The sequence below is a fragment of the Uloborus diversus genome, chromosome 1 (genome assembly GCF_026930045.1).
Source record: "Uloborus diversus isolate 005 chromosome 1, Udiv.v.3.1, whole genome shotgun sequence".
NCBI lineage: Eukaryota > Metazoa > Arthropoda > Arachnida > Araneae > Uloboridae > Uloborus > Uloborus diversus.
In genome coordinates, this window is record NC_072731.1 from 168,720,614 (window position 1) to 168,746,583 (window position 25,970).

Consider the following 25,970-nt stretch of genomic DNA (forward strand, 5'->3'; position numbering starts at 1 on the left):
TGAGTTACGCGTGCTTGCTATTCCTCAGGAAGTTACTGGCGGAATCAAACAAAATTTGGTCCATATGTTGGTATTAACAGGAACAGGTGCTGATTCAATTTTGGTGTTAATAACTCAAACGGGGGTTGAGCTATAGAACGTTTTTTTGTCGTCAATTGTGACAGCTGTATCTCAAGAAATAATGAACGGAATGAAAGAAAAATTTATCGGCAAGTAGCCCTTAGTGGGTATAAGAACTGATTTTATTTTTGTGTCAACAGCTAAAAAGGGGGCAGCGCAATCACCCGTTCTTTTTTTCCATTTTGAGTGCCCTATCTCAAGAAGTAATGCTACGTTCTGGTTGAAATTTGGAATATATGTGAATCCATATGTAAACAGGCTTTGGTTCTATTTTGACGCCGATCGCTCCAAGAGGTGTTGATTTTTTTTTTTTTTTTTTTTTTTTTTTTGCGAATAAAAATATTTTTATTAATGCACCAATAAGAAAGATAAATCGTAATAGATTGTCGTCTGCGTATTTCTCGTGATTTTAACTGTATGGATATGATTAGAAATATTATCTCAATGATTTAAAATTTTTAACTGTTGCCATCTTATGTTTGTTAACAAATAAAATATTTGTAATTCATTCAAGCCAGGCTTTTAAAATAACTTTCAATTTTCGTTCTCTGCTTTGCTTTTGCAATAATTCAGACATTGGGATAGTCGTCAAGTTTTTGCATGTGTCATTTTGTTTTCGTTGGGAATATTGCTTCCTCGTCAAGCATGGGGAGGGATCAGAAAAAAAATATATATATATAGAAGAAAGTTTCGTGATGGCCACAACATACTAGTTTATATATGGTAATGCGAATTTTCTTTTTCAAAACGTCTAAAATACGCTGTTAATCAAGAGCGGCATCAAGGCTAGGCAATGCAGGCAACAGCTTAGGGTCCTGCGATGCGTCCTTCAAAAAAAAAAAAAAAAATGTGAAATGTAATTGTTGTGTAATATGCTAGGTTTATCTTCTTAAGATAAAATTAATAATTAAGAGCTAAATTAAAAAATAATAATAATAATAATTCCAAAAGCAAAACAGTATGTGGTGAGTAATAAAGTCGATTTGATGTTTATTTGCGATTCTACAGGTATATAGGTACTTTGATAATTTCTTTCTCCATAGTTGAATTTGGCATTTTGCCGAGACAGTGGCAAACACTGGAAAAAACCTGGTAAAAAATGGCAACTACGAAAATTGGCAGAATTTCAAAAAGTATTTAAACACTAATATAATTTTGTACATACTACAATTGAGACTAAAACCGGAATATTAATAAGAAATTTCATTAATAATAAATAATTTTTTCTGATATTTTAAAATTTTAAAATAATGATTGAAATAAAACTAAATATATTGGGAATTATATTTCAAATTCTGTTTTTGCTAAGCAATGATAGAAAAATGAAATATAGGGTCTGGTGGGGTAAAGTGGTCATAAAATCGTAGGTTTTCAACTTAGGTGAATAATAAATACAATAAATTCTTTAAACACTTAAACTTTTTTTGTTTTTATTTTACATTGCATTATTAAAGAACACGGTACATTGAATTTTAGGAAAATAAATATTGATTTAAGTAGCGTTATAACACTTTCTTTTCCCTTTGTATTTATGACCACTTTACCCCATGGGGTGGGGGAAAGTGGTCATAGCATGGGGTAAAGTGGTCATAGTTAAAAATAGATGCAAAATTATTATAAACAACCCTAATATTTGCATATTTCGGTAATTTTTATAGTTATAAGTATATGCACAAGCATATGTGTGTATACACGAGTATATACGTGTCGTGTAAACATTAGTAAACACGTTCATACAGGGTCCATTATGAAAGTAATGAGCATTTACTGGCAAAATATATTTATTGATCGTAATTTGTACAAATGTTCAATATTCTTCAAAATACATTCCTCCTGCATCAATACACTTGCGGAGACGTGTTTGCTACGCCTGAAAGGCACCCTGAAACTCTTCCAAGGGAATGCCTCTCAGGAACGTTGTAACATGGTGTTGGATGTTTCCCAAGGTTCCCCAATGTTTTCCTTTCTTCTCTCTCTCTCTCTCTTGAGTCGCGGAAACAAAAAGAAGTCACATGAAGCTAAGTAGGGACTGTAAGGTGGTGAGGGATCACCGGGAGGGGGACATGCATAACAGGGTTCGTCGGCGACCTCCTCTGGCTCTCTTTGAATGCCTTGAGCCACTTCCCAGACTGTGATCTTGAAATGCAATCGTCCTTGAAGGCTTCTTGCAGCATCTGGAATGTTTCGGTTGCATTTTTTCCAAACCTCACGCAAAACTTTATGGCGTATCATTGTTCAATCGAACGCTCCATGGCGTTATGTTACAAAAGTTGAAAACATACTTCAAGCGGAGGCACTTATCTCCGCTCACACTGCTCGAAAGCAACTGACGACTGGATGCATTGAAAGGGCATATCCCGCACCACATTTCCCAGCCGGTTTTACCGTGCTGCCATCTATCGTCGCGTCACAAAAACATTATGCTCATTACTTTCATAATGGACCCTGTATATGAGTAGATACATGTATGCATCAGATATACATGCATGCGCGTGCCTACTCAAGTATATACGTGCATGCACGAGTATATAAGCATGTATACGCGATTACCTACAGGAGCGTATACGTGTCTACACGGGTATATACGTGTCACGTGTATGTACGGGTATACAGGGTGTCCCAAAAGGTCGTTTACAATTTTAACATGCTGGTCTGTCATATGATGAGGAACAAGATTTACATAGGAACATGTGTTCGCAAACGCAATGCTGGCGAAATACATGCACACAAAGTCAGACACTAACGGATGCAAACCATGCCTCATATCTATTACACAAAGCCGATTTTACACAACATTTTAGTTTTGAAGGAAAGTTTATAGCTGTTGTTGAAATTTGCTGCCTTTAGCTGCCATACACGCGTCGCAACGACTAAGTATCGACCGTCGTAATAACGATCCATTCTGACAAGATTGCACCTATCGCTGCGTTGTCGTTGCAACGTGATTATGACAGCGGACGGACAGCAAATTTTAGCAACTGCTTTAAGCTTTTCTTAAAAACTAAAATTTTGTGTAAAATCGTCTTTGTGTAATAGATATGCGGCATGGTTTGCATCCGTTAGTGTCTGACTTTGTGTGCATTTAGTGCGCCAGCATTGTGTTTGCGAACGTATGTTACTATGTAAATCTTGTTCATCATGATATGACACACCAGCATGTTAAGTTTGTAAACGACCTTTTGGGACACCCTGTATACGCGTGTAAACGAACATCATATGAGGGTATGCACTTGTATCTCGAGTACATACGTGCATACATGAGTAAATACGTATACAGTAGACGTATACACGCATATATAAGTGTACATACACAAATATACGGGTATACACGAGTTAATTCGTGAATACATCCAGTGCGTGTTTGTACGTGTTTACTCACATTGTGAAGAACGAGTATACGTGTGTATACGTGAAAACACGATTATACACCTGTATAGAAGTATATACGTACATTTACGTGTATACACCAGTATATGTATGTATACACGAGTATACAAGCTTATATACATGCGTGCCTACAGAGTGAATCTAAGCTCTTGGGCAAAAATCTAAGGGGTGTGATTGGGGAGAATAAGAAGCAAAGAATTATAAGGAACTTACGTTCGCTGACGCGCTACATGCACAAAAAGCCAGAAACTGATGGATGCAAAAAAAAAAAAAATTCACAACTTTGTTACACAAAGATGATTTTACCCAAGATTTTAGTTTTTAAGAAATATTTAGAGCAGTTGTTAAAAGTTACGGCCTGTAGTAGCTCTAATATAAGCGTCGCAACAAAGGCGCAGCGGCTGATGAAAGTTTTTCAGAAGTCTCGTTATTGCAACAGAACGTGCTTTGTGATTGCGATGCACATGTATCACAGATGCAGGCCACAAGTTTCATCAATCGCTTCAAAATTTTCTTGAGACCTAAAATGTTGTGTAAAATTGTCTTTGTGTAATAAATTTTTGACCTGTTTTGCATCCATCAGTTTCTGGCTTTGGTGCATGTAGTGCGTCAGTATTGTGTTTGTGACCATATGTTCCTTATGATTCTTACTTCTTATCCTCCCCTCTAACACCTTTTAATAATTTGCCCAAAAGTTTAAACTCACCCTGTATACTTGTATATCATATGCTTGTATGTAAGTGTCTACTCGAGTACGTACGCGTATATACATGTCTACCTGAGTATATAAGTGTTTGTATATATACGAGTATAAGCGTGTATATACGTGTGTAGTCGAATGCATATCTGTGTAGATTAAAAATACTTGCAGATACCCATATACGTATTTATTGGTGCATTTATGTGAATACGTCTATATACGTGCCTACTCGTATATTTAATCCCATTTACTGTAAAAACAATACATATTAAGTGAAATTAATATTTAATTTATATCTGCCTTATACTGAATAATTAAGTGACATTAGAAGGACAATACTTGTTAAGCCTAATATTATGACCACTTTACCCCATCTTACTTAAATTGTTTTAAAAAATTATCTAAAATAGATTCAGCTAACTACTAATGAGTAAGAGTTCTTGAGACATGTAGAAAGCTTCCTATGCAATCAATGTGTTCATAATTCCAACAAACAAAATTTCCCAAGGAAGTTTAAAGAGGTGTTTAGATTTAAAAACTTTTCATATTCACACAAAATATTTTTTTTTTACTAAATAAAATTTTTTCAGTTATAAAATTTTATACTCAAAATGTAGTTTCTAATTGCCCTACTCTATAATAAAATTTTCACATTCATTCGAACATTTATTTCCAAGTTATAGCCATTTATTTGACGAATGACCACTTTACCCCATTGACCACTTTCCCCCACTAGACCCTATACTACAAACTTTATAAAAAAAACACTTTGAAGTAAAAATTAAATTACTTCCCTGTAAATAAAACTAGCTATTTTTACCTCTGTGGCAAAGAAGTATTTTTACTGAGAGGGGTTTTCTCCATCTTGGGCAAAACTCTGTCAACCCAACCCGATATTGATAACTGAGAGTCACGGTAACCTACACGAAATGTTATAGGTAAGGAATTCTGCATTACCTTACATAAAAACTTCAGAAATTAGAATAGTGTATCATTGGTACACGTAAATAATGCAAGTTTAAAAACTAAACATTTCTCCGTCCAAAATTTGTTTATTTGTAACTTTGGCTTTGTGTATTTGTAACATTGTAAGGGTTTATTTTTTATTTTATTTTTAAATGAGTGAGTAAAATAAAATTAGTGTCAGGGTTAAAGAAAAACGGGTTATTTTAGTTTAAACTAGGTTTTTTTTTTTTTTTGGTTCAAAACAGGTTTATTTCGTTTAAACACTATTTGTTAGAAGAACAGCTCTATTTCTGAGATTCACAAAGACTTTGTTCATTGTCAACTCATGTTATGTATTCATATTTGTACTTAATTTCATGATTATTTATTAAACAATTAAGAGTGGATAAAATAAGCTTCAAAAATAAACTTCACCTTAAATAACATTGTAATTCTAAAAACATTCAGTTTTATTTAAATTTCTATGTTCAATTCAAGTAGAATATTATATATATATATATATATATATATATATATAAATTTATTTATTTATATAAGGGTGGTCCTTATTTTTGAAGTTGTAGATATTTTACACGACGCCCCCTCAATTTGTTCCATTATACAAATAAATGATCCATGCAAAATTTTAAGTCAATCCAAGAATATTAATACGTGCCCCTAGGGCCCCCTTTTTTGAGTTTCGTAGAAAAAATTGCAGATTTTCTCATTTTTATGTAAAAATATTCCTAGGTTTCATATTTAAAGTAATTTTGAAGATCAATAGATGTTGCTACTTCCAGACCAACCATTCTCTCACTTTCATTCTGTAAAATTTTACATATTACATAGGGTACATGTACACTAATGGCCTTGGGACAGGCATACCGCTATTCGCGCTCGTTTCAAACCAAGCGCCAGGGGAACATTTCTTTCCACCAAGATGGACACAAGGGATTCTAAAGGTCATTAATGAATGGCCTAGGCCATTAATGAATGATTTTTGACAACAACAAATTGCCTCTTCCAGGCTTTCGGGGTGTTGATTTAGAAAATTTTCAGTGTATGTAATAGGTGTGGCAAATAGGGTCACTAGGTTTCCATGCTATAAATATAAGTAATGACAATTATATTTTAATTCGCTGTTCTTTAGTTATATACGTAAAATGTTTATGCATCCTTATAATTTAAATTTTGAAAAATCCTCGATTACCCTACCATAAAAATAAACTATTTTCCATATCTAAAATATAAATTTAAAAAAATTCCAGATCGGAATAATGTAAAAATCTATACTTTAAACTGTCTTCTATTCAGTACATAGTCCTTTATTATCATCAAATTCCTCTTGCAATTCACAAGATTTAGAAACCGAAATGGGTATCTATCCTAATCTGTTGAACCTTTTATCTATATCTGGTCTACCACAACGCAAAAAAGCTTGACAACTATTGATATCTGCTCGCATTTCATTAATGTTAGACGAATGCCATATTAGGGACAAAGATGCTGCTCATTTATTAACAGCCTATGTAAATGCAGTAAATTTAAATCCAAATAAATTTACGATCAATCGTACATCCCTTAAGAGAGCAAGATAAAATCTTCGAGAGGTAAAATCAGATTTCATGAATTGAATTTTAGATTTTTTAGTTATTCCCTGCGATACAAAGCTACATCCAGATGTAACTGGAAAAAAAACGCCGACAGGATTACCGTGATAGCTTCAGGTCCCAATGTTGAACAGCTACTCAGAATTTCTGAGATATTTCTTCAGTTGTATGAATCTTAGATGATTGCTCTTTATTGCTAACTGTTCAAGGTGTAGTGTTTCATACAGCGGCTTACAATACCGGCCATATAAATTGTGCATGTAATTTTTTAGAGCAAAAGCTGAACGGTGATATATTGCATTTGTATTGCTATCATCATGCACTTGAAATCGTACTGCAGAGTGTCTTTAAAGAAGTTCTTGCCTTTCTTAGTTCTAGACTCGATATTCCATTATTTAAGCGCTTCAAAATTCAAGAAGTACACATACCACTTAAATTCTAAAAGAATTTGATGACATATTATTGTTCGTAGAAAGCGGAATATTACAGAGAATTCTCATAACGTGTAATAATATTTCTTGGTGAAGTCCTCCCTCTTACAGGGATATGTTTTCGGCAACCTGGAGCTTATCTGTGAGCCAGATAGGTAGCAAAAGGAATTTATTGTTTAAAAATTTATATATTTACAAAACAATTTAAATTGATCTTACATGAAGAGAGTGCCCGTAAATGCTGTTTTACAGTTAAATGTTGTATGAAGATATACTTTTTCGCAGCAACGCATGCTAGGCCTTTTAAAGTAATATAAAGTATAGTGTCTAAAGAACCTGCAGCGTACAAAATAATGACAAACATGCAGCAGAAGCAGTGATTGAAAAATTCATAAATCACTTATAGTACTTAGGAGATGAACTAGTAGCTTTGTCCGTAATGGATGAAGGAATTAACTTTGAAGATAGGAAAAGAAAACTTCAAAAAAATGCTTGCTGAATAGGAAGACGTGTCTGATGACTGTATAAAAAATTTCAGATAACAGTAGATGATTTGGAATACTTTCTTAGTAAAGATCTTCCTCTTCATACAATGAATTACAAGTCAATAAAACTGTTTGATAAGTTACAAACACCAAAAGATGTTTTCTATTTGATCCTGATTCATGGCAAAATGAATGAAGCTATTTAAAGGGAAGAGATATCGTTAAAATGCTGAAAGTTGTGAATGATACAACTGAAAGAGGAGCACAATTAATCGAAGAATTTCACAATCAATTTACGAAATATGAATCATAAAAGCAATTTAGTATTTTACAGACAGTCCAAGACTATCGGGAAAAAAATGCACACGATTGAGATACATTGAGAAAAGCGTACGATTAAGGTAAAGTTTCTAAAGCACTATTTCATTCTTATTCAATGTAAAATCTTTAAACGATATGAAGTAATTAAAAAGATTAATTTTAGTGCTACCTCGCTGTAAAAATATTTTGCAAACATATGAGAAACGATGTACGGGGTCTGAAGTAAAAACTCGAAGATTTATGGGAAAATTATCAAAAGTGTTAAAGTTCAACGTCCTAGGGGCACGTGTTATTATTGACCGATCGAGTTCAAATTTTGCACCGATTACTTTTTGTTATAGTGTCACAAAACTAGGGGGCGTCACTTGTTGAATTCGAAAAAAAAATTTCTCATATAAATAAGGACCACCCTTATATATATATATATATATATATATATATATATATATATATTATATATATATATATATATATATATATATATATATATATATATATATATATATATATATATATATATATATATATATATATATATATATATATATATATATATATATATATATATATATATATATATATATATATATATATATATATATATATATATATATATATATAAATCTTCTGTACGGACGTTTGTCACCGTAAGGCTTTTAAACGGCTGGACCGATTTTGATCAAATTTTTTGTGTGTAATTAAGTTGTGGCAAACATGGTTTCGAAGCGCGATGGATCGAATCGGAAACGTTTTTGTTAACTAATTAATTTAAACATTGGATGGTTATATCTCTCAAATGATTAATATTTATTTTAACCTACAGTCGAGTCCCGACTTACGCGAGGGATGCGTTCCAAGACCCCTCGCGTAAGTCGAAATTTCGCGTTGTGGAAAAGGGTATGTGTAAAAACTTTTATAAACGTACCCAATTATTTAATAAACTTGTAAATGCCACCTCAAACTGTTAAAAACTGTTTCTGAACTATACATTACTGTTTCTTACATAAACGAGCTGATGTGTGCATCACATGACTTCCTTTTACTCCAATTTAATGTCATTTCCCCATTATTCGCTATTTTAATGTGATTCAATATTTATTCTCTAAATATCACCAACAATGGCCAAATTGAAACCAAAAAAAAAAAAAAAACTCCGCCAAATTTGTCGCCGAGTTGGCGACAAAACTTGGCGACCAAAAGACTGGCGATATATCGCCAAGTGTCCGACAAATTATAACGCCACTTGAGTTTACATCGAAATTAACAATGATTTCCCCCCAAAAAGGTGCAAAAGACCCCCTTAGGAACATCCGAAAGCAACCAAAAGGGGAGGTGCACAACTAGACCCCACTACGAGTCTATGTACCAAATTTCAACTTTCTAGGACATACCATTTTTGAGTTATGCGAGATACATACGCACATACGCACATACACACATACGCACATACATACAGACGTCACGAGAAAAGTCGTTGTAATTACCTCGGTGATGGTCAAAATGGATATTTCGCGTGTCTATACATTCTTAGGCACTTTTCCGCATGTGGTCGAATCGAAAAAAAAAACTCAACATTCATTTGGGGGTGAGCAAAATGGAAATTAAGGGCGATTTTTGAGTGAAAATTTTTTCGCGAATACAATACTTCCTTTTTTGTAAAAGGAAGTAAAAACTGAATTTTTATTCATACTATTTTAAATTAAAAAAAAAAAACTTTTATTCAACATAAAATACTTCTACGATGCACAAGAAAGATCAATGGAGAAAGAAAGACATAAAATAAACCAGTACGGTACGTACAGTTTGTAGTAAGAAAAACAAATGCTCGATGGTTTTACTGTACATAAGATCCAGTAATGATATTTATAACTTAAAAAGATGAAGATGATTATGATTTATGCTGCGTGATCAAACCGTTACTTATCTATTTTGAAATACATATTACAGTTGCTTCACTAGTTCTTTTATAACGTTTCTACATGGCAACACCCCTCTTCCTGGTTTCATAAGATTCACAATACAAGAGCAGCTTCCATTTTCAAAATTTTTGGTGAAATTTTACGGATTTCCTTTTTCTTGACTTTTAATTGTACATATGGACGATTCACTCATACCTAATTGTCGTGTTACCTTCGACGCATTTTATAGTTGTTCGAGCACATAATCTTTAACTTTTCTTTAATTGTCAGAAACTTTCTCTTTTCCTTTCGATCTTCACAAGATGAAACATCGCTCTTAGGTGTCATTATATTGCAACAACTTTCACATTTAGAATGAAAAAAAATGGAAAATGAGGAGTAGTTATTTGTATAAACGGTGTATCTGACTAGTACGGTGTGGGAATTTCCGTTCTCAGTGATGCTAAAGGGATAAAGGTCCATTCACGGGGGGGGGGGGGGGGGGAAATGTATATATATATATATTAGTCAATAACAAAGCCGATACCTACAGACCGCGATTCCCTGCCAAAAATTTTCGTGTTGCGGACGAGAAATTCGCGTTGTGTCTAAAATTCTTTACTGGTGAAAAAATTCGCGTTGTAACCATTTCTCATAAGTCGGATCGCGTTGTAGCGGGAGTCGACTGTATTGTTGAGCGAGAATTGAAATAAATATTTAACCCGTTGCCAAAGGACAATAAGAAAGTCAACTCTGCTTTTGTAATGAAATTTCCTACTGTGACATGTCAATTGAGAATAGATAAAACGTAGAGAGAGTAAGTGAAGCTTTCATTTCTTGAAAGCAACGATTTTAGGTCGGGTGACATATTTAAAAGTAAAGTACTGAAAGAAATCGGATTTCTTTCACTAGGTTCACGCAAAACGCGGATTTTTCGTCGTAGTTAAACCATGTGACTGGTAAGTTTTCCTAACCAAATGATCGGATAACAACATTTGTTTCTCGGTTCAAACCCATCTGAGTTTTGGCACCAATGGCAAAAAATGCTTTAAGGATTATCAAACTAATCAGTACATTATTGAAGGGAAAGATGGTGAAATTTGACGACGAAATAAATTTTATTTTCGTCCAGATAAATTACAACAGGGTAGTTCTGTACACACAAGATCAGTGCAGAGGAAGATTTTTTATCTTTGATGGAAAGAAAAAATTAGGCAAATATATTGTAACGGATTCGGTGCGACTTCCACTTTCTTGAAATGAAAACACAGTTCTTGATAAAAACACAGGAAATTTATTTACACTATGTACAGGAAAGATCTTCAACAACTGCTAAATTATTCATCAGCAATTAAGCAATTCTCACACAACACCGTAAACTCAACGTTTACACACGTATTTACTTCCAAATACGAAAACAACACAGCGAACTGCCTCGCAATAAACAGAGCAAAAATGCACTCAGTTCGAAATCTCCATCGAAACTAACTGTTTATCCATCGCTAACGGCTTTTATACACCGAAAAGAATTTTCCACAACATTCTTACCTCTTCGCGAAATGCGTAGACCGTTATCAACGAAAAGAAAGAAAATAGGGGTCGTATACTTTAGCCGAATGAAAAAGGGGTTGTATATTCATTACGGGAAACTATTTACAGGTTACGTTCCTACAATAATTACTATTTACAGAATTTGTAACATTGCCCCCTTCCTAAGGACTGCACGTCCCGGGCAGTACAATCCCCAGAAAGGGTGCCAAACTTCTATCACAAGTTTACAAAATATACACATTAATTAATAACTAACAGATACAGAAAACACGATAATAACAAGAAATATTACTAAACATTAAAAGCAAAAATTATCTACAACTTTTATGTTATCAACCATGGTTGCTTACGTAATACTCATGAACTATGGCCATAGTATGGGGCTAACCGATCATAATGTACAACCCTAGGTTTTGCATTAGGTGATTTTTGGATCCTCACTACGACGTCATTCAGTCGGTTAAGGACTTTGTAGGGTCCATCCCAATGCGACTGTAATTTGGGTGAAAGACCTTTCCGTCGGATGGAATTCCATAACCAAACCTTGTCGCCTTCGTTGAATTCATGTCCAGTAGACCTTGTGTCGTATCGGGTCTTCATCTTCTCCGCCGCGATGTTGATTCGCTCTCGTGCGAAGTTATGAACGTCTTCCAACCGGGCCTGGAGATCCTGGATGTACTCCTCAGGCGATGCAGGCGCATCCGGAGGAAGACCGAAGACGAGATCACAAGGTAGCCGAAGCTCTCGTCCGAAGAGCATCTGAGATGGGGGCATATCCGGTAGTCTCGTGGACAGCACTGCGGTAGGCCAGCAGGAACAAAGGTAGCTTCTTGTCCCAATCCTGTTGATTTCTGGATACCATAAGTGAGAGATTGTTCAGGATTGTGCGGTTAAATCTCTCCACCATGCCGTCCGATTGTGAGTGTAGTGGTGTTGTCCTAGTTTTCTCAATTCCGAGAATTTGACATAGGCCCTTAAACACAGCAGAGATGAAATTCCTCCCTTGATCGGAATGAATCTGCAAAGGTGTTCCATATCTCGAGATCCAATGTTGGACTAGAGCCTCTGCTACGGTGGTAGCCTCTTGATCTGGAATGGGATATGCTTCCGGCCATTTGGTGAAGTAGTCGATGGAAACAAGAATGTATTTGTTCCCATCAGCAGTTCTTGGTAGAGGACCCAGGATGTCAATCCCAATTCGTTCGAAAGGAGCTCCAACGTTGTACAGATGTAGCTTCCCTCTGCTTCTCTTCTTCGGTCCTTTACGAGCAGCACAGGCGTCACAAGAATGGCACCACTTCTCCACGTCATCCTTCGCCTTGCTCCAGAAGAAGCGCTCCCGAACTTTATTGAGGGTTTTCAAGACACCAAAATGTCCTCCAGTCGCACTACTATGTATTTCTTTCAGAACATCTGAAATCCTTGATCGGGGAAGTAGTAACTGCCACCTAGATGTTTTGCCGTCGTCAGATTCCCATTTCCGGTACAGTACGCCGTTCCGTAAATGGAGCGAGTTCCATAAAGCCCAGTATCTTTTTGTTGCAGGACTGAAGATGGAAACGTCCTGCCAGCTAGGGCGCCGACTGTCACTTTCCATGAACTCCAAAATTGGTTTTATGTCGGGGTCTTCAAGCTGATCTTTTCGAACTTGGTCGTCACTCCATGGATCAGGTTCTGATGATATTGGAGTCACTGTCACCTGATAGGCGGTAGGGCTAGTCGTTCCATACTGTTTCTCGATTCGGGAACAATAATTGCAGTTCTCAGGACAGGGTCTCCTTGATAAAGCGTCAGCATTACCGTGAGATAACCCTTTTCGATGCTTGATCTCCATGTCATATTCCTGGAGCCGCTGTATCCATCTGGCTATCTGGCCTTCCGGATTTTTGAAGTTCAAAAGCCAAGTTAATGAGGCATGATCTGTCCGAAGCAGAAATTTTCGGCCGTAGAGGTAATGATGGAAGTGTTCTACAGCTTTCACTATGGCCAGTAACTCCTTTCTGGTGACGCAGTAATTTCGCTCCGACTTTGATAAGCATTTGCTCCAGTAAGCGATGACATGTTCATTTCCGTCAATTTCTTGGGATAAAACAGCTCCGATGCCCTCGTTGCTCGCATCAGTGTCCAGGATGAAGGATTTTTCAGGCTGAGGATAGGCGTTGATGTTAAAGCCTCCTTCAGTCGTAGAAATGCATCTTCGCATTCTTTGGACCATTCGAACTTTTGCTTGCTCTCCGTCAGCTTATGCAAAGGTCGTGCAATGTTGGAAAAACCCTTTACAAACTTCCTGTAGTAGGTGCAGAGCCCCAGGAAACTTCGCAGCTGATGGATGTTTTCGGGACGACTCCAACTCCTGACCGCAGATACCTTCTCTGGATCGGTTTGTACACCCTCAGAAGAGATGATGTGACCAAGGTAGTTCACTTCCCGGCGGAACAAATTACATTTGGACGGGCTTAACTTCAGATTGGCTTCCTTAAGCTTTTGCAGCACCTTCCTAAGATTTGCCAGATGTTCTTCGAAGCTGCGTCCCACGATGATGATATCGTCTAAGTAGACCAGACAGGATTCGTAGGAAAGTCCTCTTAACACTGTCTCCATAAGACGTTCGAACGTAGCTGGTGCATTGCAGAGGCCGAAGGGCATCACTTTAAACTGCCATAAGCCTTGTCCAGTTGTAAACGCTGTCTTCTCTCGGTCATCAGGGTGTATCTCAACCTGCCAGTAGCCGCTCTTCAAGTCCAGGGTCGAAAACCACTTGTGTCCGGAAAGAGTGTCTAAGGTGTCGTCTATCCGTGGAAGAGGGTAACTGTCTTTCTTGGTGATTTCATTCAGTCGTCGGTAATCGACACAAAATCTGGTGGAGCCATCTTTCTTTCGGACCAAGACGATGGGAGAGGCCCAAGGACTGGATGACGGTTCGATTACATCATTCTCCTTCATCTCTTTCAGGAGGGTCTCAACCTCTTCCTTCTTGGCGAACGGTAGTCGTCTTGGATGCTGTTTAATAGGGGGGGTGTTCTCCAGTGTAGATCCTATGCTGCGTTAAATTCGTCCGGCCCACATCCTCCGATGTAGATGAAAACAGATGCTTGAAGTCGTCCACCAATTGTTCCGCAGCAGTTCTTTGATCCTTCGATAAGGGTGCACTCCCAATTAACTTCGATGTCAAGGACTCAGAAGACACAGTTTCGGGGGAATTGATTCTTCTAATGATGCAGTTTACGGGAGTACAAGTTGCTAACACTTCGCCTTTCCGGATATTCCTTGGCCTTTCACTCATGTTGGCGACTCTCACAGGAATTACATCCTTGGAAAGGTCCACAAGCGTAGATGCCACCAGCACTCCTTTTGGGTTATTGCTTAAGTTGGGGTATTCAATGAGTCCAAATCTAAAACTATTGCTTTCTTCAATGGAGCCGGGTATTAATGATTCTGACCTTGAGGGAATTGATAAATCTGTTTGGGCAATTATTTGATGAGCGGATTTTACATCACTTTCTGCGGGAAAGACTGCTATGTCTTCTCTCGTCGAGTGCAGCTCGTTAGTCTTGAAGTCGAGGTTGAAGTCATACTTCTTTAAAAAGTCCAATCCGAGAATGAAGGGGTCTATGATAGCAGCAACGAATGCGGTATGATGGTAAATGGCATTTCCAAACACAATTTCTAAGTTCACTTTACCTTCAATCTCGATCTTGTCACCTGTCACAGTTTGGAGGGTAACGCAGGGCGGCGTCCACAGAATGTTGAGTCCAAATTGACGAGCCACATCTGTTCTAATGATCGTAACATTGGCTCCAGTGTCAATAATCAGTTCGCAGGGAAACCCGTTTACATATGCGTAAACAAACAGTCCATTACTGCCGCCACTCGTCGATGAAATCTGGAAAACTTTAAGATGGGGCTCATTCCAATTTGGCGACCTCCGCCCCGCGAGATTGCCATGGCTTAGTTTTCCTGAACCTGCGAGGGAGAGGTGCTCTTCCCTCTGGTTTCTTGACGAGCTTCACAGTTTCTTCGTAAGTGACCCTCGCCACCACATTTCCAGCACTTAAGTGATTGTCCATTATGGTCCTTGGGAGCCGAATTCCTTTTGAGGATTCCTGCAATTTCTTTTATTTGCTTTTCCAGATCAGCAAAACGTGACGAAACCGGATCAGGCTCATCAGTTTTCACGCCGCGGATTGAATGGCGATCCTTGCGGGTTGCTTGCTGGGCGGCCTCCAACTTCATTGCATACACAACAGCAGAACTCAGGTCTTTGACATCCGCCATCCGTAGAGCTTTCTGGATTTCCGGATCTCGAACCCCGTCGATGTAGTAGTTGAGTGCCAGGTTGTCTCGAACATCCGCAGGACAGTCACAAAAAGCAAGATGAGACAATCTCTCGACGTCCGCCGCTAGCTCTTGCAGGGTTTCCCCGGTTTTCTGGAAACGGGATTTCAACTGGAGTCGGCTGAAATCTTTCTGGCACTTCTCACCGAAGCGAAGCTCCAACGCAGATGTGAGGGCGGCGAAATCCAGGCGCTGGCTGTCCGGAAGGGTCTGGAGAATGTCCGCTGCGTCACCTCTCAGGGATGCTGCAAGATGACAGGCCTTGGTAGCAGAGTCCCATCCGTTCGCTTCCGCCACTATCATGAATTGAGTTTTGTAAACCTGCCACGAAGTTTTCCCATCAAATGTGGCAAGTTTAATGGACGGTCGAGCAACCGATGTGGGAGCGCTAAACTGTACAGAGCTGCTTTCCGCGGTCGCCAATCTCCTTTCCACGTCCTTAAAGATCTCTTCTTTAAGTAGATGAAATCTTCTATCTTCATCTTCAAATTTATTTTCTACAGCATTGAATCGGCTTTCAACGGTATCAAATTTTTCTTCAATTGCATCAACTCGATGCTCTATGTCATTAAATTTATTTTCCATCACAGTCTTTACCGAAATAAGGTCATTTTTAATTTCTTCTTGGTTAGACGTTAAGTCCTTTTTCAGCACCGTTAAGTCCTTTTTCAGCACCGTTAAATCGCTTTTTAACTGGTCTTGATTTGCCAACATACTTGCAGTCAGATCACTTTTTAATTGTTCTTGATTAGCCGCCATATCATTTTTTAATTGTTCTTGATTTGCAGTAAAACTTGCAGTCAAATCACTTTTTAATTGGTCTTGATTAGCCGCCAATTCATTTTTTAATTGTTCTTGATTAGCTGCCATATCATTTTTTAATTGTTCTTGATTAGCTGTAAAACTTGCAGTCAAGTCACTTTTTAATTGTTCTTGATTAGCCGCCATATCACTCTTCACAGAGTTGATTGCATCAAGCAGTTGTTTTAATTGTTCATCCATTGCGCGAGTAATCACCATACAAATAAAGTCCAAATTTAAAAAGTCTTTATGAAAAAATGTCCAAAGTCACACTTACTGCAAGAAAGTACTGAAGTAGCCCCACGTTGGGCGCCAAATTGTAACGGATTCGGTGCGACTTCCACTTTCTTGAAATGAAAACACAGTTCTTGATAAAAAACACAGGAAATTTATTTACACTATGTACAGGAAAGATCTTCAACAACTGCTAAATTATTCATCAGCAATTAAGCAATTCTCACACAACACCGTAAACTCAACGTTTACACACGTATTTACTTCCAAATACGAAAACAACACAGCGAACTGCCTCGCAATAAACAGAGCAAAAATGCACTCAGTTCGAAATCTCCATCGAAACTAACTGTTTATCCATCGCTAACGGCTTTTATACACCGAAAAGAATTTTCCACAACATTCTTACCTCTTCGCGAAATGCGTAGACCGTTATCAACGAAAAGAAAGAAAATAGGGGTCGTATACTTTAGCCGAATGAAAAAGGGGTTGTATATTCATTACGGGAAACTATTTACAGGTTACGTTCCTACAATAATTACTATTTACAGAATTTGTAACAATATGAAGTTTTCTTTCCAAAGATGGGATCGCTAATCGGTCGGAGTTCGTTTCGCTCACTGATTGTCTGGATTACAGGAACTTGGTGGCTTGGCGACCTTGGCCATAACAATACGGTTGTGTGATTATTTGTTTACTACTGTTATAGTAATTTATTGTATCTTTTGTTTATTTGGTGACATATTTTAAATTGCAAAGAATTATTTTTGGTTTTTAAAGAGTGTTTAGTCTATTTAATTGAAGAAAGTGTTTATTTAACATCGGGAGAGGGAGGGGAATGATTTTCGCTTATTCAGGGAACTGTTTTTACATTTATCATTTTTTAAACGATATCTATTCCATTGTTTTATTTTTTTCATATGGGTGTCGTTGCAACGGGATTTCCCGCTTTTACTAGATGGGAAAGTTCTTTTCTATACTTAATATCTGAGGATGATTTTTATCCTTTGAGTATGGCTATACACTGTAACAAATTTCGGAAACGTTTCTGGGTATATCGGAAACGTTTCCGAAATAAAAGGAATCCTTCATCCAATAGAGAACTCCTCATTATTCAGAAAGCTTTCTGTTATTTCAAAAAAATCTAGAAGCGGAAGTGAGGCGTATTTGCTTCGAAACGTATTTTATCCTTCTAACACTGGCGCCAGTGAGTCGGAAATAACGAGAACTTATTTTTTTCCCTTATGCTGCAGTCAGCAACTGTTTAGCATTGGATTACTTGTTATTTCATGTCTAGAGAGTAGTAAATTGTGTGGAAACTAATTTTACGCCTTTGCATTTTGGGCTGCGCTTGATTTTTAAGACGATGTACGCAGCTATTAAGTTAGTTAATAACGATTTGCTTCTTTAAAATTTCCGGAGCGACCATGATTACATATATATTGTGTGTTCAAACGTGAATAGTTTCAACACCCGCTTTTATACTTAATGAAACGAAACCCTTTGGATTACTTATCCAGTTGTAATGGAGGTACTTAGATTTTCTTTCGCTCATGTTTACTTGTAAGTATTAATGAATATTTTAAAGCATGTTGTTATACACATTTATATTTTTGTTGATTTGCATTTGATGAGGCTCCAATTGTAACTGTTTTTGGGTTTATTGATTTAATTTAAAGTTATCATACATACCTATGTGCGCAGTGTACTATTTGTTGTAACCAATTGAAACTGATTAATTACGCAAAAGAAATAAGATTTATATTTGAAAAGCAATCACAGAAAAGTTATTTCGAAATACTTGGATATACATACATTGGTTCAAAAAAAAAAAAAAAAAAATCAATTGTTTAATTCATTAAATATGGTAATGCAAATGTTTTCTAGTATTGTAATATGCTTCACAAAAAATGTGCCAGTATTATTTATCTTTTTTTATTATTATTTATTCATTTATTTAAAAATATTTATACCATTAGAAAATTGCCCAGTTATCTATTAGTAAGCAACATAGTTATGCAATTAATTCATGTGCTTATTAATTTTGTTAAATGTGGTTGACAATAAAAAAATTTCGGTAAATAACATTTCCTTCGTGGATATACTAGTTTAATATAGGATAGTCAGGAGGAATGAGTCAGTGGCAAAAATGGAACAGCTGCATTTACAAGCCGAAATAAAAAGAAATATTATTTCATGTCATTGTTTTAAAAGTGATCATTTTTTAAATACTATGTTATTAATATACAATGTACATATGGGGAGAAGACGAAGGGCGTCCACCACGCAGACTGCCATTGACATTTTCAGGGATTGCTTTTTTTTTAAAAAAGGGGGTGCTTTATGGCATTTTATGGGTTTACCATCACTCTTATGGTGTAGGGAGGGGGGGAATCTCGTATATATGAAATGGAGTAATCATGCAATAGAATTCAATGTTTTAATAAATAAAATATATAATGCATTTCGCGCACATTGTAAAAATAAAATTAGTAACCTATTTTGATTAAGTATTTATATTTGTGATGAACTGGAAAAGGGCAAGAACAGAAGAATCAACCCGAATGGTTCCAACTGGAGGACTTGGTGTCATATTTAAATTCACCAATTTCTCTGTTGCACTTTTCGGTACACTTTGTTCGTCAGAGAAATAGACTTGACGCGAAGGGACGGTAAGTTCTGTCAAATTTTATCCGAAAATAAAAGCTATCAAGTTTGATACAAGATATGTTTTTAAGTTCTGCATTAAAAATACAATATGTTGATAATTTTGTCTTGAAAATATTGAGAGAAAAAATGAAGTTTAAGATTGTTTAAGAAACAATCCCACTTTTGAGAAAGTACCCCCCCCCCCCTCCCCTGACGATTTTGTGATTAGGAATGAAACTACTATATTATTTCATAAATTTTCAAAAATTTATAACTGTGCATATGTTATGCTGTTAACCATGCTATTTGTCATTAGAAAGTCAGAAAAAAAAAAAAATCTCCGAATGATTCTAAAATTGCTTGTTTCATTGCTGTTAAATATGAAAGAACTGTAACTGATATGGTATGCAATACTATAGTAAAGAATTATATTTTAGAAAAAATCACGGAAAAAGGATTCTGAAATTCTCGGAAACGTTTTTGAAAATTGTTTGGAGAGTTCCGAAATACTCGGAAACGTTTTCGAAACTTTCATGAACCACAGCTGCACAGAATACTCAGAAACATTTCTGGAAATTACGGAAAGAGGATTCCGAAATACTCAGAAACGTTTCTGAAAATTACAGAAAGAGTATTCCAAAATACTCAGAAACATTGAAAGAGGATTCCGAATTACTCAGACACGTTTCTGGACATTACAGAAAGAGAATTCCGAAATACTCAGAAGCGTTTTTGAAAATTTCATGAACCGCAGCTGCACGATATACTCAGAAACGTTTCCGGATTTTTTTTACAGTGTAAGGAACAAACCATACAATCTCTGAAGATCTTTGAAGTACGCGACAAAAAATAGTTGATAAAACAACTGCTCAGTGTGCACTAGATAATCAAATTGTAATAAAGGTAGAATTACGGTAACCGGGTCGCGTTGGCGCATTTTTTCAAAAACAGCCAAATTTGGCACCTACGACTCAATGTAAACAAAGTACTACACTGCAAACAAGGGAAATCTTCCAATGAGAGACATCCAAAGAAAATGGGCGGAACTTCGGATTCATCAAACTATCGCCTTGGAAACTAGAACTGTTTATTAATCTTTTTCTTTCTCTGATCATAACTGTAAAGAATCAAAAAAGAAGTAATAAAAATCATTTTTAATTTTTAAGTGATGAAAATATAGCAAAATATGCAGAAAAATATCATAAAGCCTAATTTTTTATAGAACTTTATTCATTTTCTTATTTTAAAATTAAGTGTGCAGAATAGACAAGTGAGAGGTAACTTTTTTCAAGATGTTAACATAATCTGCGTGGGAAGATCAAGCGCATAAAAGGAAAAGGTTCATGACATAAATGATGTTACACTTTTTATGTTTGATTTCCTTAGGAATATAAAGATGAAACATACATTTCTAGCAAATTTAACAACATTAAAAGTTGGATAGAAACGACATTAATCTGAAATAGTTTGTCAATAAACAGAAAGAGCCCTTAAGTAAATGTAATGTTCAATTAAAACTTAAAACGATCAACTAAATAAGTTAAATCACATAAAAGTTTCATCCAGAAACGTTAGAACAAAAATTTTAATTCACACTTGCTGAATAAGTTATTACGATAACGACGATAGTACGATAGTTACGATAGTTTATTGAAATTTTTCAACTTTTCAATTGATAAAGTTTGAACAGAACAACGTCTGTCGGGTCTTCTAGTATATATATATATATATATATATATATATATATATATATATATATATATATATATATATATATATATATATATATATATATATATATATATATATATATATATATATATATATATATATATATACAGTAAACTCCCGATTATCGGCGGCCGGTTTATCCGCGGGTCTTTTCAATATTTTTTTTAACGGTCATTAAGTGTTTTTTAAACTTATGATTGTGCTATTGCTCGTTTATAGCTTTTACATATGTATATTTTTTACATTCAATGTTAGGAGATGGAATGTAGCAATGTTTTTAACAAAAATTTAAATGTATGTATGAGTGTTATTCATATTTTTTAGCTATTGTATACAGTAGTATCATTTTTATTCGGATTATCCGCGGTTTTCGCTTATCCGCGGTTACCATGCCACCCTATTCCGCGATATATATATATATATATATATATATATATATATATATAACATTTATTTCTCTGCGAATGAACTGGAAACACATAAATGATTACAAAAATGTACCAGAGATGAGATAAGCATAGAAATAAAAACACATATATACTAAAATGTTGCTGTTCAACCAAACATTTTATTTACATTGAAAGTTCGGTACAGTTTTGAAATATCCCTTACAAAAACGAATTGCTTATTCGCAACTCCAGAGCTCGAATACGCTACCTCGGGGTGATAAACAATACTAAAGAAAAAGGTAAAACATTCCATTCCATGTGTTTCCTTCGGGGTAAATTACAGGCTACAGACAGTTTATGATGTAATGTAATTTCAGAAGAATAGAAAAGAAAGCTTCCCACAAACATGATAAAAAATTACTGTCATTCCCTAAGCGTCGAAGCAAAAGTTGCGGCATTTGTTTGTTTTACCTTTTTCATCCGCCATTAGGCTGACTGCAGCGCTCCCTATAGTTTATTGGAGTTGTCAAATAGTAGATCTATAACGAGTCCCTATTTGAAAAACTGCAAACTACGTTTTCATATCTAGTAGAGTTAGTAGAGTCTCTATTTATAGGGACTCTAATAATAAGTTTCGTTTCTATCATATTTACCGCTCCATCTATAGTTATTTTCCGTTCCCAATTTTGTATTTTATTAGGATCGTTGGCAACATTACAAAGTCTCACCCCCATTGGCTGCATATGTATCATTGTTTTCAAAATTTATTTTGATCGGAGAGAATTTGACTAAATTTTCGCCGAGCTGAGCCGAACAATTGATGGTTTACGAAAAGTAATAAATCACTAAAGAATTTTGTTTTAAATTTTAGGAATACAATGCACATCATATCGGATTTGGGCTTTTCAGCTGCAATAGAGGAGATGTATACAGAATCGGCTCGTTTGAGTTCCTTCAAAAACTGGCCTTTTAACGACGATTCCAATTGTTCAGCAGCGAAGGTATGAATTTTAAAAATATTTTTCACTGATTTACTTCGTGCAAACACTTTTGTTCCTGATAATGTTTCATTTTCATAGTGATTCGGAGCCACTGAATTAATTTTTTTTCATGTGTACATGACAGCTTGTTTGTGTTTTCATTTTCATTTTACTTTGTGCCTCGCCTGATTCTTCTACATGTGTGGGCGGTGGAGCTGAATTCTGCATCAGCAACTTGATTTTTTTCTAAACAAAACTTAAAGCGCATGATCAATTCTTGGACCTAGGGCTGAATTTGAGTGGGAGCTGAGCGCCTGTACTTATCAATTTTGTTAGTTTTTATATATTAGATGGAACTCTGGCCTATTTATGCGTGAAAAATTATTCTGGTGATAAGTGTTCCCACATTTCCTTTAAATATCAATCCCTACTATCCTGCTCTCTCCCCTCCCCTGCAAAAAAAACCCCCATAGTAATTAAAAAACTGCTTCTAGAACAGAAAAGAAATCCTACTCCCCCATCTCTCATGTGAAAAGCTATTGTTTGAGGAGAAGTAGAAAAAAAAAAATTTCTAGAAAAAAAGAAAATCCTCCTTCTCCTCTGATGTAAAATAATCATTTTCTTTAACTAAAATACTACTTAAACACCATTTAGAAACTGAAAAACAATTCTTTGCAATTTAAAATATTTCGCCAAACAAACAACAGCCATTGAATTATATTAGGTACAATTACAGTAACCGGGTCGCATTGGCGTATTTTTTTAAAAACTGCCAAGTTTCGCACCCTATGACTCAAGTAAACAAAGTACTACAATGTAAACAAACGAAACCATCCAATGAGAGTTGACCCAAAGAAAAGGGACGGATCTTCGGATTGCTTAAACTATCACCTTGGTAACTAACTGCAACTGTTTTTCTTTCGCTGTTTGCAACTGTAAAGAAAAAAAAGCATTAAAATTATTTTTTTCCTTTTTAAAATATTGCAAAATATGGAAAGAAACAAATGACTAAGCCTATTTTTTTTTATAGAACTATATTATTTTTCTTATTTTGAAATTAAGTTTGCAGAAAATATACAAATGAGAGGTAATGTTTTTCAAGATGTTAGCATAAACGTGGGAATATAAAGCTCAGATCTACAGAGATGAATTTTTGAGACATTAAATGAAACGTGTTTAGGATTCGATACTAACAATAGCAGAAGGATGGAATTTTACTTTTTTTATTTCTAGTGGGAAACAAATAAGCAAGCTTGTACAAGAAAGCTAAAGTATAACGCATGACAAAAATGCGAAAAAGATTTTAAAATAAAATTTTGTTGGTAATGCTCTTTATGTTCCCATTGCAGTAATATTAAGCTCATTTTTTCCTTTAATTTCATACATTTTTTAAATAAAAAAAAATATTTAGAAGCGAAAGTGTTAGAAAAGAAATAAAGTATCATGATGTATTTGAACGAAAAGGTTCATGACGTGTATGGTGTTATACTTTTTATCAACATGTAGAACATTGAAATGAAACATAAATTTCTACCAAAATTTCACAACAGTAAAATTTGGATAGAGCATGACATTAGTCTGAAATAATCTGAGAAAAAGCTATCAAAAATACCTATTGTTTAATTAAGACTTAAAACGATCTACTAAATGAGTTAAATCATATCAAAAGATCCATTTATGTAACGTTATCATAACTAAAATTGAAATTCTAACTTACTGAATTAGTTATTACAATAATAAATAAATTTTAAGTTTAAGATAGAACGATAAAACATGAAGAAATAACTTACTGCGAACACATTCCAAAAAAAGTATCCAAAAGGTATAAATAACTAATTTTTAATTCTAAAACTTAAAAAAGCTAAAAGTGACAAACATTTCATGATGTCAAATTTCATAAATGGTTTGAAGATCTAAAAATTGAAAAAGCACAGTATGTTACCAATTTTCAGAAAAAAAAAAACTTTTGAGAAAATTAAAACTATTGTTCTATGGAATTTAAAAAAAAATTATTAGACAAATAAATTACAATCTTGTAAAGGTGAATTCTGAAATGGTTGATTGGCCAAACAAATAGCAAGTTAACTTTGGTGTAGGGTTACCAAAATTGCTCCATCGCCAAGGTAAGGTAGCGAGTTGTCAGAATGAAATATTTATCTCTGCGACCCAGTTACCATAATTCTACCTGTATTAACAGAAGTAGCTTTCGCATGTAAAATAATCCCGCAACTCTGTTTATCACCTAACAACCACTACCCTAACCCAGCCAATTAGTGAGTGAAGCTAACTGCGTTCGATTAGCTTTCTGATCTTCTCCAGAAAACGTCTAAACAATAATCTCCCAGCAACAAAAGAAAAATAGTTTATAATCATATGTTTTCCTCCTATCCACTTTTTAAAAAAAAATCTTTCTTTTTTAGATGGCTGAAGCAGGATTCTACCATTGTCCGACAGCAGAGGAACCAGACGTTGTGCAATGTTATGTCTGCTTTAAAGAATTAGATGGCTGGGAACCAAATGATGATCCCTGGTTTGTAGTTTGAATACTTTGAATTGTATGTTATGTAATTTGTATATTATATACATAGTAAATTCAAATCAGTTTCAGAGGCGTAGTGTAGGTTTCTGCCACCCGGGGGGCAGGCACCAAATTTGCAACCCATCTAACATTGTCCTGTTATATGCCCATCCCCCTTACACACAACAACAAAATTTTACTAAACGAAAACAAGATTTTATTATCTGAAACATGTTTTGCAATTTACATTTTAATATAATCTAACATAAACTTCAACAGGAAATAATGTTGATTGAAAAATTCCAATAAATATTTTTTAAAAATAATTGCATTGTGAGAGATAATATTTTCCTTAGATAAAAACATTTAAAACATGATCTAAAACTGTATACTGGTAGTATTTCTTGAACCTTTTATTAAAAAGAAGAAGAAAAAAATATGATTATAAATTACCTGATCGACACATTTTTTTTTAGTATTTGAAAAGATTTTTTCTTCTTAACCTAAAATTTTTATTTTCTACTTTTAATCAGCGGAAATTCTTTAACAACACTATCAATATCGATTTTATCAGTTGTTTCTGTAAAATGTTGTATAAAATGTCTTTTTTTTAAATGTCCTCCTGAATCCAAATATGCAGGGTGGGTGCACGGCCTTAAGGGGCTCAACGGCCCAAAAAACTGAAATTAAAATGAAAAAAAACTAGCACTAAGACTCATTAACGTTGCAAATATACATTGCTAGCCTCTTGGGGAGGGGTCCAGCAGATTTAGTTGCAGGAGGTCCAAAATTTATAGATCTGGACCTGCAAATATGACCACTCTTTCCCCCTATTACCCACCCCGTTTTGGAGTTCTGGAGATCAACCTCCTCCCCCACCAAATT

The 25,970-nt window shown here is 35.3% G+C and overlaps 1 protein-coding gene across 1 annotated transcript in view; it reads left to right on the top strand.

Moving 5' to 3' along the window:
* The first annotated feature begins 22,371 nt into the window (after nucleotides 1–22,371).
* LOC129216989 (baculoviral IAP repeat-containing protein 5-like) overlaps nucleotides 22,372–25,970 on the top strand; it is an 84,545-nt gene continuing 80,946 nt past the window's right edge. Inside the window, exons 1-2 of the mRNA XM_054851216.1 lie at nucleotides 22,372–22,588; nucleotides 24,988–25,097. Coding sequence (XP_054707191.1) covers nucleotides 22,466–22,588; nucleotides 24,988–25,097 — 233 coding nt within the window. The 5' untranslated portion in view covers nucleotides 22,372–22,465. The remainder of the gene's footprint in view (nucleotides 22,589–24,987; nucleotides 25,098–25,970) is intronic.